Raw genomic sequence first — 16,694 nt, 5'->3', positions numbered from 1 at the left:
TCCTGCCTCAGCCTCCACAGTAGCTGGGACTACAGTCACCCGCCACCACGCCCGGCTAATTTTTTTTTGTATTTTTAGTAGAAATGGGGTTTCACCATGTTAGCCAGGATGGTCTTGATCTCCTGACCTCATGATCCACCTGCCTTGGCCTCCCAAAGTGCTGGGATTACAGGCGTGAGCCATCGCTCCTGGCCACGCCCTGACTCTTATACTTACTTTTACAGTACTCTGTTCTCCTTCCCATTTAAAAAAATTACACAGGAAATAATGCAAGTATATTTCCCTAGAAAAAAACCTTCTTAAATATTGAAATCTCCAGAGTAGCCAGCATAACAACATTTAATGAGCCGCTATGAGAAGTAAGGATGCTCGTCTCAGCATGAAGAGTCTTCTAGAGTCTAGAGACCTGTGACTGGAATAGCTCCTGTTCCGGGGATAGATGTGTACATGCAAGGGAGAAAAGGCCCAAACCATAGCTCTAGACATCCGAGAACCTGCCCAGAAAGAGAAGGGGCCAGACAAGCAGGTGGAAATCCTGAGGCCTGGCCTTGGGTTTTTTTTAAAGGAAGAGGAAGCAGGAGCTCTGTAGGAACAGAAAACTAGAGCTGGGCATGGTGGCTCATGCCTGTAATCCTAGCACTTTGAGAGGCCGAGGTGGGCAGATCATCTGAGGTCAGGAGTTTGAGACCAGCCTGGCCAACATGCCAAAACCCCCTCTCTACTAAAAATACAAAAATTAGTTGGCCATGATAGTGCATGCCTGTAGTCCCAGCTACTTGGGAACTGGGGGCTGAGGCAGGAGAGTCACTTGAACCCAGGAGGTGGAGGTTGCAGTAGGCCGAGATCATGCCACTGCACTCCAGCCTGGGCAACAGAGCAAGACCCTGTCTCAAAAAACAAAACAAAACAAAACAAAACAACCCCAGAAAACTACTGAAGTGTTCTTAGCTAGAAAGGTGGCACCCTTGAGGCTGGGCGTGGTGGCTCAGGCCTGTAATCCCAGCACTTTGGGAGGCCGAGGTGGGTGGATCACGAGGTCAGGAGTTCGAGACCAGCCTGACCAACATAGTGAAACCCTGTCTCTACTAAAAATACAAAAATTAGCCAAGCACGGTGGCACATGCCTATAGTCCCCGCTACTCGGGAGGCTGAGGCAGGAGAATCACTTGAACTTGGGAGACGGCGGTTTCACTGAGCCAAGATTGTGCCACTGCATTCCAGACTAGGCAACAGAATGAGACTCTGTCTCAAAAAATAAAAATAAAAAAAGAAAAGTGGCACCATTGTAGCCTATGTAAGTTGTGTGTGTGTGTGCACAAGTGTGCAAGTTTAAGGGCTCATTTTCCTAATTCAAACATTCTCTCCCACTGCCAGCCACAGCACGTGGACTTTGGGAGGCTGCACAAAGGACACCTCCCTGAGGCACCTCCCTAGAGGCTTTGCATCATCCATGTCCTGAGAGTCCGATCCTCCTCCCAGCCCCAGCAGGAGTAGGTCCCACTTTTCCGGCATAGTTGGGGCAAGATGGTGGCGGAATCACTGTCTGCATGAGCAGCAGCTTCTTGCAAGGAACTGCTGAGTGTGAAGATGCCCAGGCCTCCCAAGCCAAAGCCCAGCCCCAACCATTTCCTTCCTGGAGATGAGCCACTGACATCATCTGCTCAGGGCCAGGCATTAGTTGGGATTCTTGGTAAAACATGACTCACTGTTCACATTCACTAGAACATAAACGGGGTTGAGGGCAATCGCACTCATCAATTCACAAGCTTGCTCTAGCAAATGGACAGCTGGGGACCACACCGACTCAGGCCCTGGGATAGAGAAGAGACCAGAGTAGGGCTCTGCTGGCAGTCCCAGGCAGGCCCAGATTCTTAGTTCCACAGAGGGCCCAAGAGACCGTCAGTGTAACTCCCTCCCTTTATACGTGGGACCACTGAGGTTAAGAAACTTACGGGTGAGGATATTCAGCAAGAAGTGCAGGCTCCTAGGTCTGGAAGTCTTAGGGATCTAAGGCTTAGCCTTTAGCTTCCTGGATTGTTTTCAACCCCAGAAACTTAAAGTGCTCAGTGAAGTTGACGGCCCAAACAGCCCCAGGTGGCTCAAGGCCAAGAATGACCCAACAGTCAAGGAAGCAGCTGCTATTGGTTTTGGACCTTGGCTCTGGTACCCTGCTGTGACAACCCTCATCACCCAAGGGGCCTACCGCAGAGCCAGGGTTGTCAGGAGGTGGAGCAGCACCAGACTATCAGGGGCTCCTTAGCTCCAAGTCTAGCCTGCCTCAGGTCCAGTCCTGACCCTGCAGTAGCTAACAAGAGAGACGTTATACGCCAGGCTTTTTTCCATCTTCGTGGAAACAAAAAGCCTTTTGCCTTTCACCTCTATTTGTTTACTGCCGCTTTTCTGGAGGGACAAGAGAATACGGAAGCACCTTGGGAACTGTTAGGGTTCCCCAGAAACGAGATACAATCATCCCCACAGGGCACCGCTGTATATTCCAGGACATGAGATTGGTGTCCCTCCCACCACCCTTGTGGTTCTTGAGGCTTCGTCCCTCACCACAAATGCTCAGGCCTCAGAATGCCCGTAATCGTCTAAACTTACTCAAGGACCAGAATTTTCTATTTCAGAAGAAACTCTCATTTCCTTTTTTTTTTTTTTTTCCAACAACCGAGCATTTCGCTCTGGTCACTGAGGGGCTGCTCTGTCCTCCCACTGGTTGTCTTGTCTGGCTCAGAGCTCTTCCTGTTAAGCCTGCAAGGCCATGGGCACCAAGAAGACAGCACATCGTCAGCCTAGCCCAGCCACCGCCTACAGTGATGTGAGCCAAAGCCTCTCACCAGACCAGGCCCGGGGCTGAGAGCTTCTTGAGGCCCCAGGGCCTTTCAGAGGCCCCGTCTGTCCTTCCCCAGGCTCCAGGGAGCCTGCCTTTGACCCTCACTTGGGGGCAGTCCCCCCAGCTGCAGGGTTGCCTGAAAAGAGAGTCCACTGCTTCACCATCTTTCTCATGTCACTTTAAATATGAAGCTCCATCTCAGATAACTATACACAGGAGGGTTGGAGATTGCCACTCAGCCCCACTTTGCCTGACAACAGGAATGAGGCTAGGAATAGGAAGCGAAGGCCGGGCGCGGTGGCTCACACCTGTAATCCCAGCACTTTGGGAGGCCGAGACAGGCGGATCGAGAGGTCAGGAGATCGAGACCATCGTGGCTAACACGATGAAACCCCGTCTCTACTAAAAATACAAAAAAATTAGCTGGGCGTGTTGGCGGGCGCCTGTAGTCCCAGCTACTCAGGAGGCTGAGGCAGGAGAATGGCATGAACCTGGGAGGCGGAGCTTGCAGTGAGCTGAGGTCGTGCCACTGCACTCCAGCCTGGGCGACAGAGCGAGACTCCATCTCAAAAAAAAAAAAAAAAAGGAATAGGAAGAGAAAACAGTGCAGAGCTGAATTAAGAGAAAGTACTGGGACTGCGGGCAGTGGCATGTAAGCACAGCACTTTGGGAGGCTGAGGTAGGCAGATAGCTTAGGCTCAGGAGTTCGAGACCAACTTGGCCAACATGGTGAAACCCTGTATCTACAAAAGATAAAAAAAAATTAGCCAGGCATGGTGGCATGCGCCTGTGGTCTCAGCTACTTGGGAGGCTAAGGTGGAAGGATCGTTTGAGCCAGTAAGGTCAAGGCTACAGTGAACCAAGATTGCGCCACTGCACTTCAGTGTGGGTGACAAAGTGAGATCCTGTCTCTAGAAATAAAAAATAAAAGAGAAAGTACTGCGGGTAAAAAAAAAAAGTTTGGTGCCCTTGCTTCTGCTTAAGAGTTGTCATCTGAAGCCCGAGAACACTGAAACGGAAGAGAACACCATTACGCTGTGGAGCGTGGGGTCAGTGTTGAGGGTACAGAAAGCTTGCTCGCCAGCTCCAACTGCCGGACCCAGAGGCTCCCTGGAACTCAGATCCCAGAGCTGGCCTTTCAGGTGTGTCTGGCCCAACATGTCTGTTTGCTGGGCCACAGATCCTCTTGGCTCAGAGGTCCTGTTCTTCCCTGTTCTCCTGCCTTCCAAGGGCACTTCCACATGTGTGGCTGTCATTTACTCTCTGCCCACGAGGAGTCAGGGCAGCCAGACTGCCCAGCACTGGCTCTGTGCTTTGTCCTGAAGGTCCACACCCTACCCTGCCTTCCTCCCAATACTAATTGCCTGTGAGCTGGTTTGGATTTGAGAAACAAGAGCTTCAGGTTTCCATGAGAGCCCATTGCCTCAGCTGCTCTCTGAGCCTGGACCCTGTCATCCTCTGGTTGGTTGGCATTTATACCCCAGCTCATGAAGGGGGGTAGGGGTGGGGCAACCAAGCTAAATATAGATGCAGTTTCTAGAAAGCCAGGGGTGAGAGAGGACATTGACCGATTCTCATGCCAGAGACCAGTTTATCAAAACAGAAAGAGACAAAAACCTCACAAAAGCATCAAGAGCCTGGGGCCAGGGCCTCAGGCCTGGGACAGTTGGGCCTTTCTCCAGTAGGTGGCCTCTGCCAGCAGAGACGCACGTCGCATAACCCAGGCGTAGGGTCAACTATCCCCTCTGGGCTCCATCTCCACTGCACTGAGTGTCACAGAGATTGTGGCACCTGCTCAGGATACAGGAACTAGTGAAAGCTCCTGATCTGAAAGAGCTATGTGAGGTGCTGGGAATGCTTACGAGTTTGATTATGGTGATCATTTCACAATGTATATGTATAGCAGAACATCGAGTTGTGCACCTGAAATATAGACCATGTCTATTTGTCAATTATACCCCAGTAAATCTAAAGGAATAAAAAGACCCACATCAAATGATGTAGGGGCCTACATGTATGTGAGAGGCAGCATCAGGGGGTTCTCCTCAGGTGGGTTTAAAAAAACATTAAAGGATGGTTAGCACTGTAGAAAAGAGCACAGACTTTTTTTTTTTTTGGGAGGGCAATTGGCAATGTGAAGCATGTTAAATACACAGACATTTTAACACAGTAAAGCCACTTCCAGGTATTTATCCTGTGGGTAGATCTGTCCATGGGCCCAATGGTGGTTACTGCAGCTCTGTCTGGAGAAGCCAAAGACTGAACCTAAATGCCCATGACAGAGGACTGCTTTCTTTCTTTTTCTTTCTTTCTTTCTTTCTTTCTTTCTTTCTTTCTTTCTTTCTTTCTTTCTTTCTTTCTTTCTTTCTTTCTTTCTTTCTTTCCTCTCTCTCTCTCTCTTCTTTCTGTCTGTCTTTCCGTCCTTCCTTCTTTTCTTTCTTTTTTTTTTTTTTTTGACGGAATTTCACTCTGTCACCCACGCTGGAGTGCAGCAGCATGATCTGGGCTCACTGCAACCTCTGCCTCCCAGGTTCAATCAATTCTCTTGCTTCAGCCTCCCGAGTAGCTGGAATTACAGGCATGTGCCACCATGCCTAGCCAATTTTTTGTATTTTTAATAGAGATAGGGTTTCACCATGTTGGCCAGACTGGTCTCGACCTCCTGACCTCAAGTGATCCACCCACCTCGGCCTCCCAAAGTGCTGGGATTACAGGCATGAGCCACCGCGCCCAGCCAGGCATTGGTTTCTTATCTCATAGAACCTCCATATAATACTCTGTGACTATGAAAAAGAAAGAGGAAGAATGCTGAAATGGGAATGAGCTTGAAGAAGTGTTCTTTAGCAGATAAAACCAAGATGCAGAATGCACACACACATACACACACACACACACACATATGCACTTTTACATAAAGAATCTGGAAGCAAACACGATGAGCTGGCAACAGTGACAGCTTCCTGGAGGAGGTAGGGAACTAAGAATTGGGTTGATAGGTGATGTACTTTTCACTTATGTATCCTCTTAAACTGTTGGCTTTTAAAAAAAGCCATATTATGACGTTACATTTAAAAAATCCACTACCCACTATAACTACCTAAACATTAAAAATGAAATGCAGTCTTTGGTTAGATAGATATGTTTGAGTTTAAATCTTAAAGCACAACCTTGGGCAAGCTACTTAACCTTCCCATGCTTTAGTCTCATCTGTAAAATGGGAGCAACATTGCAGAGAGAGTTGTAAGGACTAAATAAAGGAAAAGGGAACAAGACCTGGACAAAGGAAACCCTAAATAAAGGGAAAGGAGAAACTAGCAGAAAGAGGCAGTGGGAGGGAGTGCTGAGAGTGGGTGAAAGTAGATTTTAAAATAGATTTTAACCATCTCATTAAGAATTTGAGACCCTGGAAGCAGACACCATGTCTTAGGCCTGCTCTCTGGGTGCCTAGCATGGGAGCCTGCAGGCAGCAGAGTTTGAAACCATATTGCTGTTTTATATGCTGTAGCTCCTGATGTCTAGAGCCACAGCCCCTGTGCTAGTTACAGCAACCACTGTCCAGTTCTGTTGAGCACCAGCCAGTTCTACCCAGCCTTTGACTGACATGAAGCTCTCTCAGAGCCCCTGGCCCAGCCCTTCCCTCTTCATACCTGATATTTAACTCCTTCCGTTTAGGAACATCTTTTCAGAGACCACTGCCAACACATCACACAGTTATACTTTCCAAGTTCCATGGTAGAGAAAAGGAAGAAAGGATCATCTGTCTTTAAAACTAAGATACTGAAAAGGGACAATGATACTAGCTATCACCATTGGAAGCTTTCTAGGCCAGTATTTTGCATACTATCTCCGATGCTCTCGACAACCTTTGGGTAGGTATTATCCCTGTTTTACAAGTGACACAAAAAGGCATGGGAAAGTTAAATAACTTGCTTTAAGTCACAGCTAGCAAGTGTGAAAGGTGGAATTAGAATCAAGAACTGTTTGACTCCAAGGAATCTGATTGATATGGTTTGGCTCTGTGTCCCCACCCAAATCCCATCTCGAATTGTAATCCCCATGTGTTGAAGGAGGGGCCTGGTGGGACATGATTGGATCATGGGGACAGATTTCCCCCTTGCTGTTCTTGTGATACTGAGTGAGTTCTCACAAGATCTGATGTTTTTAAAGTGTGGCACTTCCCCCTTCACTTGCTCTCTGTCTCTCCTGCTGCCATGTAAGACAGGCCTTGCTTCCCCTTTACCTTCTGCCATGATTGTAAGTTTCCTGAGGCCTCCCCATCCATGCAGAACCATGAGTCAATTAAACCTGTTTTCTTTATAAATTACTCAGTCTTGGGTAGTTCTTTATAGCAGTGTGAATATGGACTAATACACTGATCTTCATATATACTATGGTCGTCATCAGGAGTGTACCATCCCTCAATCCAAGCTAGAGCAGCAGCCAAAAACATCCTTTCCCAAAGTCCAGGAGCATGAAGCAGAGGCTGTTTGAAGGACTCCTCTAGGACAAATCCCTCTAGGGATTCAGGCAGTCTCCAGAAGGATGCTTTGGAAGTGTGGGTTCACATCTGACCATGCTCTCCACTGGCCCTGTATAACCCAAGCACAGGGAAGATCTCAAGTGTGTGCTGAGTGCAAAGTCATGGAAATGAGCCCTGATTAGAGTGCTGAATTTCAAAAGAAATAAAAGAATGACAAAAAGGTAATGTAAAATCCTATCCTTGCAGCTTTCTTTCTTGATAGCTTCAGTGACCTTCCCTCTCCAAACATTTTGGCCTTCTCTACCCAAGCTTCTGAACATTATTCTTGGACCATCCGTAGATAACCCCACTCATTCTCTTTCCTTCACATCCTTGAATATCTGTGAATGGAGGTCAGCTGCCAAAGTGGACCTGGCCAAAGTTTCTCCAGCAACACTGACTTCTTGGTCACTCATTTACTTGTGCCCATAGAATACCCCGTGTGGCTGTTCCTCCCTTTTTTCTCTATTTTCTCTCCTTTAAGCAGTTTAAGTTTTAAATTCCTGGACATCTGCCCTATTTCTCTGCTTCCTTTCACATCAGGTTGCTAGAAGAGCTACAAATATCAGTGGGGTGACCTTCCTGAATGCCAGAACATTCCTCATCTTCCTGGATCCTCGCCAGCCTACCTTTTGCCCCCTGCACTCCACATGACCCATAATTAACAAAGTCCTCAAGAACCTTGGAGCTAGGAAGCGAAAACGCACTTCTCTGCACTGTCTTTGTTGGCTTGTAGCTTGTAGCGCACAGCTGCACAGCGTCCTTATTAAAGCATCCCAACAGGGAGGAAGAAAACAAGATAAGCAGGCAAACGATGACCTGTTTCTCATCTTGGCTTCCAGGATCAGCTCTTAAACCTCACCATCCACCTTCATTCTCTTCATCAAAGGGGTTCCTCTGATTTTCTTCTCTGTCCATTACACCTTTCCCTTTATATCAGACCCTGGACGAAGCCATCCATGACCATATTCATCCACATGCATATACATATATGGATCATCCACTATATATATCATTTGGAATAGACCTATTCCAAATGTTTTTCCTCCTCTGGCTATTACTTATGCTTTAGTTGTTAACATACAGCCAAGAGGTGTCTGGCCATCTACAAGCTTGCCTGTGCCAACCTTATATTCACACTGGAAATATCGTCTTTCTCTGAGGATGTCCCTGTATTCCAGAATAACAGGAAGCACAAGCAACATGAAATAGCTTGCAGGAGGAATTGACCGGCAATGGCCTCTAATGCCCGATCATAGATCAATAGAACTGTGATCCCTCTCTAACCTTCTAACCATCATCACATTTCAGCTAGATTATGAGTCTTAGACTCGTTTTGATAAGAGCTAGCTCCTAGAGCAGTTTAGTTAACTATCTTAGAAGCCAAACCAAATACTAAATGGCCAAATGGGATTGGATTACTGGTTTCCAGGGCTTGGAAAACAGCTAGTGACCCAATATTCAAGCAATGCTGTCTATCAATAACTATCACGAAATGGTCAAGCAAACTCCTTGAGAGCAAGGACTTGGTTCCTGTCATCTCTGTGTTCCCGAGGATGCAAGGATGCAGCGCCCACCACTGAGAAGGTACAGACCACTGACATTGTCCTTGCTTCCTAGGGTCAGAGTTTCACAAACAGATATAAGTGACCACAGGGTTCTCAAGCAACTATTTGGACCAGACCAAAATGGAAAACTTCCAAATAAAATTTGGATGAAGCAAAGAAGGAGAAGCAGGCATCAGGGGTGGAAGAAGAGGAGAAATGATGTATGTATAGCTGATTCTCATTATTCACGGTAGTTATGGTCTATAGTCACCGTGGACACTGGATTCGTGAATATTGAAACATTATTCCTGGGGGAAACACAGGGTGAGGTTTCTGCAAGCCTCTGGTCACAAAATTTTCATCAACTGATCAGCACATAACCTTGTCTTATGTGAATTTTCTGTTTAAAGATATCTTATTCAATAGATATTGTTGAGTTATTAACATTGAACAGCCAGCAGCACTGTTGTCCGCAGGAAGCTTGTCTAACACACATAGTTTCTCTGTGAGGCACATCACGGCCTTGCACTTAGAAACACCAGACAGCAGTGCAGCACTACGCTTGGGAACTGTTTTAAACAGCAAAGTCGCCAACAAAAATCAAAAAAAGGCAAAAAACGTAGCACTAAATAGATTGTGAAGATAGGTGCCAAGCCATGCGGATTTTTCACTGCTCTGCACATGTTCACAAATGACCACAAAGGGGCTGCAAGCATTGATTTTGGTAAATTTTAGCAAGTGGGCACATTTGCAAATACAGAGTCCGTGAATAATGAAGATTGACGTTCTGTGTGTGTGTGTGAACGTGTGTGTGTGTGTTTATGTACATATCAAACAAAATTCAGAACCTTGCAGCTGTCTTTCTTGACAGCTTCAGTGACCTTCCCTCAAGTTTCTGAACATTACTCTTGAACAATCCATAGATAACCCCACTCATTCTCTTTCATCCACATCCTCAAACAGATGACAGACATGTTGGCTCTTTAGAATGTAGCAGCCTGGCTTAGTCATCAAGACAGGGACAGTAAAGAGCTAAGTAAGGCAGACTGAGGACAGGGTCACAAGACAAAACCAGCCTGCAGCCCATAGTGCCGGGCATTGCAGGCAGTGGTTGTGACCAACAGCCAGCAACAGACTCTAATGGCCCTTGTCAAGGTGGACTAAGAGTGGGTTAAGGTGGCATCATGTGTCCACAAGAAACACAGCCACTCTGTCAGTCTGCGGTGACACAGATTACAAACATACCATCCTTGTTCATTCTGCCATCTTCCACACTCAGCCTGGGGCATGACAGGACCTGTCCTCCCTCCACCCAGATGCCTCACACGCTCCTGTCCTGAGAATTCCCAGCCTAGTGGTGTGTCCAAGGGCAGCAACCACAGATGCATGGCAGTCAGAGCCACTCCAGTGAGGAACTGGCCTCCAATGTGTCACCACCCAACCAGCTGCCACCTAAGATTCTCATTTCCCAGAGCTGGATCTCAGGGGGGAGGAGGTCTAGGAGGAGAGAGTGGATTTGGGGGTAGAGACTCCATAACCAAATGTTTTGGTTGCAGACTGACAAGATATGACCTTCGGTGAGAATCTCCATATTGACAGCTCCTAGCCCAATGCCAGATTATAAATGCGGATTCAAGTCTGGTGACGGAATGAGTGAAAGAAACGCAAGGCTAGACATGGTGGCTCATGCCTATAATCCTAGAACTTTGGGAGGCCAAGATGGAAGGATCGCTTAAGCCCAGGAGTTTGAGACCAGCCTGGGAAACATAAGGAGGCCCCATCACTACAAAAAAATCACACACACACACACACACACACACACACACACACGAGGAAAGTGGCTGGCTGGCTGGCTGCGAGGCTTTTGTTTATTTTATGAGAGCGTGGTTCCACGAAGGGCAGCAGTAGTGGCCCATCAGGATAAAAAATCTCAGCTTTTTTCATCAGACTGAAAAAGTGTTTTTCAAAGCACTTTTTTACATGTCATCTCATTAATCCTCAGATTAACACTATGTAGCAGAGGGGGTGGATATCAATACATGCATGCCGTTAGTGAGTTAACGAAAACCTAGAGATGTCAAGGACATCCATTTGAGCAAGGACGTCCCATAAATTATTGCCATGGCCAGCACTCCAGACCACGCCTTTCTGATGGGTTTCATGGTAGTAAGCAGGCTCTGAGGTGTGTGTTAGATTCCCCTCTCATTAGCACTCAAGGCAGCCCCCCAAGTCCCAGGACCTGGCAGGAAAGGGTCCATGTGTCACCTGGGACACACAACTGGGGCTCTAGAAGGCCCACCCTGCAGGACGTGTGGACCTCAGGCCCGAGGATTGGCAAAAGCAGCAACACGACTTAGAGCCAGCGATGCTGCTTGTCTGGTTCCCCGAGCTGGGGAGTAGGCTGCGGGGAAGCCAAGCGGGCAGCCAGCGCCAGGCCAAACAGGCAATTAGCACCCACAGAAACCCCGCTGCCCAGCAATTGCTCAAGGCCATGAAACTCTGGGCCTGCTGATTCCTGAGGCAGAGGGCAGGTGAATCAGGAGCTTGTGTTGACAGAGAGCCCCCAAGTCCTTGAGTAAAAGTCCCATACAAGCGCCTGGACTTGAATTCACTGTGCCCCCAAGGCGAGAAGAGCACTCCGGTTTAGACAACAACCAAGCCAATCTCAGCATCCTCCTCTGGACTTGATTTGTGCTTTCCTCATTTGATGGTTAGAGCCCTGCCATAGCCACCTCCAGTCTAGACCGCTAGACAGAAGATCTATTTTGGCTGCCTTCTTTCAGGCTACTCTCTGTCTCTCTCCAATACACGCCAAATGCTAATATCTCATGATTCCCAGTTCCTGCCCCAATTCATCCCTTTCCCACCCTCCCACCCTGGCTTTGAATGGGAACCTCCAGTGCTTTTCCCACACCTTTCACATCTGTAATTCTGGACTCATGTAAGGGGAGTGTGTTGGTAAAGAAACTGGCCCTGATCAAACAGGAATGCAGGTACATTCCTGACACTGCCTGGGTGTTCCAAGGTTGGCTTTCAGGCCAGGACAAACAGTCCTTGGGTGAAGATATGGGTACAGATCGTGATGATCCGACAAGAGGTGCCATTTCCCTTGTTCCAAGGAACAGTTTGGATTGGATGGGAAGGCAAGCTCTGAAGCCAAGTTCTTGGGCTTTCCCCAAAGACATGCCTGTCTCTTGGGTGAGGAAGCTGTGATCAACAGGCAGGAGGTTCACTCTGGAAGGATGGACACACGGGTTGCTGCAGGAGGCTGTGGGTCACAGGTGTAATGGAAAGATAGAGACCCACACAGCAACCTCAGGAAAGTGATTTCCAAGTGAGTCAGAGGAAGATCTGGGGCTGAGAGGAGGGAAAAGAAGATACCACTCACCAAGACCCTCCTGCTCCTGTGGCTGTGAGCGCCGCATGTTCCATGGATATTGTAAGGAAAGAGATGAAAAATGCAAGGGCTCCCTTCATGGAAACACCTTGCTTCTTCTCCCTCCCTTTCCCTTGGGGAGAGCCTGGGAGGAAGGCTCACCTGAAGAAGCCTTTGCAGCCTTCACAGGTCATAGCATTGAAGTGAAAGCCAGTGGCTCGGTCTCCACACACCCCACAGATCCGGGGTACATTCCGGTCAAAGTCTCCAGGGTCAGGCAGGGAAGTGCTGGCCGCCATTGCCTCCATCCCTGTAAGAACAGCAAGCAGGCCACGGTCAGAGCCAGAGTCAGTGCCAGGGCCAGCTGGCATCCTCGGTGCCACCCACCCCCAGCCTCATCCCACCGCCCCCACCCCCTACCACCAGGGAGCTCAGCAATGGTGGGCATCTCCCCAGGCCCCAGGCCTGAGCACAGTGCCTTCGGAGCCCTCATACATGATTCTCCCTGCACAGCTAGCTCAGAGCATGGCTTGGAATCAGCTGCCTGGTTTCAGATGTTGCATCTGTCAGGTTAATTTGGGTTTAGTGGTTCACCTCTGCATGCCCCCGCTGTCTGCACTGGAAGAGGTGTTTTACTTCCAGGGTGTAAGGATCATATGCATGAACCCATGCATACTACTGGCACTAGTTCTGCCTCAGGCACAGACCTGAACCAGGTCAGGGGCTTCTATCCTGCCCAACGCCCCCTCCAAGGGAAAACAAGAGTCCTCCCTCAGCCTCAGCACCTACATGTGGAGAGAAACCCTCAGGTCTCTTCTTCCTGAGGGTGAGGGGAATTGAGGATTTAGGTGCCCTGGTCATTCCAGCCCAGCTCCTCGCAACCATAAAGCTCAGGGCTAATAGGCTTATGCCCCTGATGTTCTGGTACCAAGACAATCAAAATTTCAAGATAATTCCCCCCCCCTTTTTTTTGGCAATAATGCTTAAAACATTATTTTGAATGTCCTTCTGGGTCATGTGAGTCCTACACAATTGTGTTTTCAGAGATGCTTTTTATAAACAGGCATTATCATCTAGAGATGGATTTCATACTTGAGGAAAAGGAGAAGAGACAGAGGGAACGAAAGGCCACAGCTTTGGGAAGGCCTTCTCAGAAAGCAGCTGGCTTGACTCTTTCATTAGCCAAAACTGGGCCCCCGGCTTTGCCTGCTGCGTCTGATCCCGTCTACTGTCAGACTCAGAGATGATTCTGGGATACCTCAGACTGCCCTAAAATGCTTTCAGACCCTGCTGCCTCCCAGTTCTCCCAGTTGTATCTGAATCCTCAAAAGGGTCATTACAGGTTTCAGTGACCCCTTTGACCCTAGGCAAAGGGTCCTTCATGTCAGAAGAAAAATAAGAGAGAAAGCCGGGAAAGAAGAGACAAGAACCCACTCCACCCCAGGGTACCATTTCCTCCTGCCCCTGGGTGACAGAGGCAGATTCCGGGGGCCCTTGGGAGGCTCTGAGCTCCTTTTCGATGACTAGGCCCATGATCTCTGACCTAGGGTGTGGAATACCAAAGCTCATTAAGTCTTATTTTACCTTCATACCACTCCATGGTGTAGACGCTATTATCATCATCCCCTTTACAAATGAGGCCGAGAGAGGCCCAAACCTTAAGATATGTCTAGAAACTGCTACTGCCAAATGAATAAAACAAATACTTTCTAAAAATTCCCCGAAGAGCTTCACACCGAGGGAAAGAAGTGGTGCAGATAAGCAAGAATATGTTATCATCAGTCTCAAAGGGACAGAGGGAATCCCGGTCATAGACTTCGGAGATTCCCTAACCTCATTTAGCTTTTCTTTTCCTGGAAACCTTAATGTATTAGGTTGGTGCAAAAGTAATTGTGGTTTTGGCCATCAAAAATAATGGCAAAGATCGCAATTACTTTTGAACTATCCTAATAGTAATAGTGACAGTATTGCTAATTTCTTTCACAGCTAGATTTATACTTGCTAAACTCTAATGTATATATAATATATACATTAAATATATAAATACATATTTAATGTATATATAATATATACATTAAATATATAAATACATATTTAATGTATATATTAAAGTTTAGGAACTATATGTACATTAAAGTTTAGCAAGTATAAATATATACCTATATATAAAGAGAGAAGCACTTTCAGAAAAAGAACAAAGATCATTGCAGCGATAGCAAAGACACAGAATCAACCCAGGTGCCCATCAACTCTGTATTTTATTTCTAGATAAAGAAAATACAGTATATGTGTGTGTGTGTGTACTGTATATACAGTATATGTGTGTGTATACTGTATATACAGTATATGTGTATATACTGTATATACAGTATATGTGTGTGTACTGTATATACAGTATATGTGTGTGTGTACTGTATATACAGTATATGTGTGTATACTGTATATACAGTATATGTATGTATACTGTATATACAGTATATGTGTGTATACTGTGTATACAGTATATGTGTGTATATACACACATATACTGTATTTTCTTTATATATATATATTTATATATATATATACACATACACACACACCCTGAAATGCTATGCAAGCATAAAAAAGAACAAAATCATGTCCTTTTTCCTTTGCAGCAACATGGGTATAGCTGGAGACATTATCCTAAGGAAATAAACCCAGAAACAGAAAACCAAATAGCACATGTTCTCACTTATAAGTGGGAACTAAACATCATGTACATATGGACATAAAGATGAGAACAATGGACACTGGAATACAAGTGGACAGAGGCAGGGGCTGAAAAACAACCCATTGGGTACTATGCTCGCTACCTGGGAAACAATTCATTCATACTCAAAACCTCAGTATCGTGCAATATACCTTTGTAACAAACCTGCACAGGTACCCCCTGAACCTATAAGAAAAGTTCAGAAAAAAAGAACAAAGGAATGATTAACAGAAACCTTTGGGGAGATGACATCAGGGAGGGGTGTGCATTATATAGTAGCAGTATTCTGTTTCTCTGAGTAGTGAGCGTATGGTATCTTATTCTTCTTATTATTATTATCAAAACACTACATCTATGTTTTGTACATCTGTGTTTGCATGCCCTTCTGAATATATAAAACTTTTCATAATTTAAAAACAATTCAAAATAGAAAAAGTGCTTGTGGGTCTATCAACATTGTCCCCAAAGACCATCCCAAGTCCAAGCTGACGCCTGCAGGTTTTAGAACATAGCACACATGCAAGATGTGGCCAGCATCTCGGAGGCCCAATATCATTGTGGGGTAATAGGGGAAACCGTCCAGGATGCTTGTGGCTTAACCCTGGGTGAACTGAGATGCTGCAGCTCCGAGTCATCATGGTGTTGCTACAGAGTCTGGGTCATCCAGGCTCCCAAGTATCCGGTGGATTTCGTGGAAAACAGAGAAATCAAATGGGGGGTAGGAAGGAATATCTGTTAAATCAGTCAACACATGTTCAGCATCACGTGGGCTCATCTGGAGATGCTATGATGCAAGCGAGTTGGAAAAACATACTACCACAGCACAGCAATGGGGCAGTCCTGCAATGGGGTGGGGTGCTGCCCTGACATCAGGAAGTCTGGGGGTGAAGGCTGGAAAGGCTGGATCGAGCAGCCAGAGGCCCACAGTGAACGAGACCATTTCAGGGGAGCTGACAGAAGACCCGACCCTGCTTGAGGTTATTTGCTGCTATCGAGAAGCCAGCGCCCAGGACCAGAGTCTACATGTGGAGATGTCCAAGCCTCCGCGGCTTGAGAGCTGAACGTCCCAGGAATGACAGGCAGAGACTAAAGAAGGCAGGAAAGAGAAAGAGGAGACGGGGGCTGGATAGGAAACATCAGACGCACAGGAGAGCCCAGCCAGGGTTGTGGCCGGGGCCAGCAAGCCCCATCTCCTGAGCCCTTCTCTGAACTCCCACCCGCACCCCACACACTCATGCATCTCAGCTGCAGATTCTGCTGGCCCGGGACCCACGTTGCAAAATCCTGGGTGGTATCCTTTCCTTCCCCTGCCCACCGCCTTCTTATGCCGCCCCTCCCCGCCGCCCCTTGAAAACAGAAAGCCAGGGAAGTTGTGGCTGGTGAGGAAGCACCTACCTGAAGGAGCAGGGGGCAGGTAAGTGGAGCCCAGGGGTGCTCTTCTGTGAGGTCTCACAGACACTTCAGACCCAAAGCCTTCTGAAATGGAGAAGGGGAAACCTTTTATCTAAGGCGGAGCGCTGACCGCCTCCCCAGTCTCTAAGGAAGTGGGCACGAGAGGCTCTTTCCAGGGACTTTAGTCCCCAGATCAGGGACTGCAAACAGAAGTGGCTTCTTGGGGGCAGGCATGCCATGTCATCGCTGGCAGGGGTGTGGGGGTGGAGGCTGGGCAGCAGCCAGGATGGCCC

General features: G+C 47.4%; 1 protein-coding gene across 4 annotated transcripts in view; it reads right to left on the bottom strand.

Moving 5' to 3' along the window:
* Window positions 1-16,694, bottom strand: part of VDR (vitamin D receptor) — a 65,856-nt gene that overhangs the window by 27,383 nt on the left and 21,779 nt on the right. For 3 of the 4 annotated variants that reach the window (XM_058433652.1, XM_058433653.1, XM_032143869.2), the window contains 2 exons: window positions 16,405-16,485; window positions 12,438-12,585 (listed from right to left, as the gene is read on the bottom strand). In XM_058433652.1, coding sequence (XP_058289635.1) covers window positions 12,438-12,585; window positions 16,405-16,485 — 229 coding nt within the window. The remainder of the gene's footprint in view (window positions 1-12,437; window positions 12,586-16,404; window positions 16,486-16,694) is intronic. The other variant, XM_032143872.2, reaches the window with a different exon arrangement.

The sequence above is a fragment of the Hylobates moloch genome, unplaced genomic scaffold (genome assembly GCF_009828535.3).
Source record: "Hylobates moloch isolate HMO894 unplaced genomic scaffold, HMol_V3 SCAFFOLD_22, whole genome shotgun sequence".
Taxonomy (NCBI): domain Eukaryota; kingdom Metazoa; phylum Chordata; class Mammalia; order Primates; family Hylobatidae; genus Hylobates; species Hylobates moloch.
The sequence above is the reverse complement of the archived record's forward strand: the minus strand, read 5'-3'. Positions and strand labels throughout refer to the sequence as shown.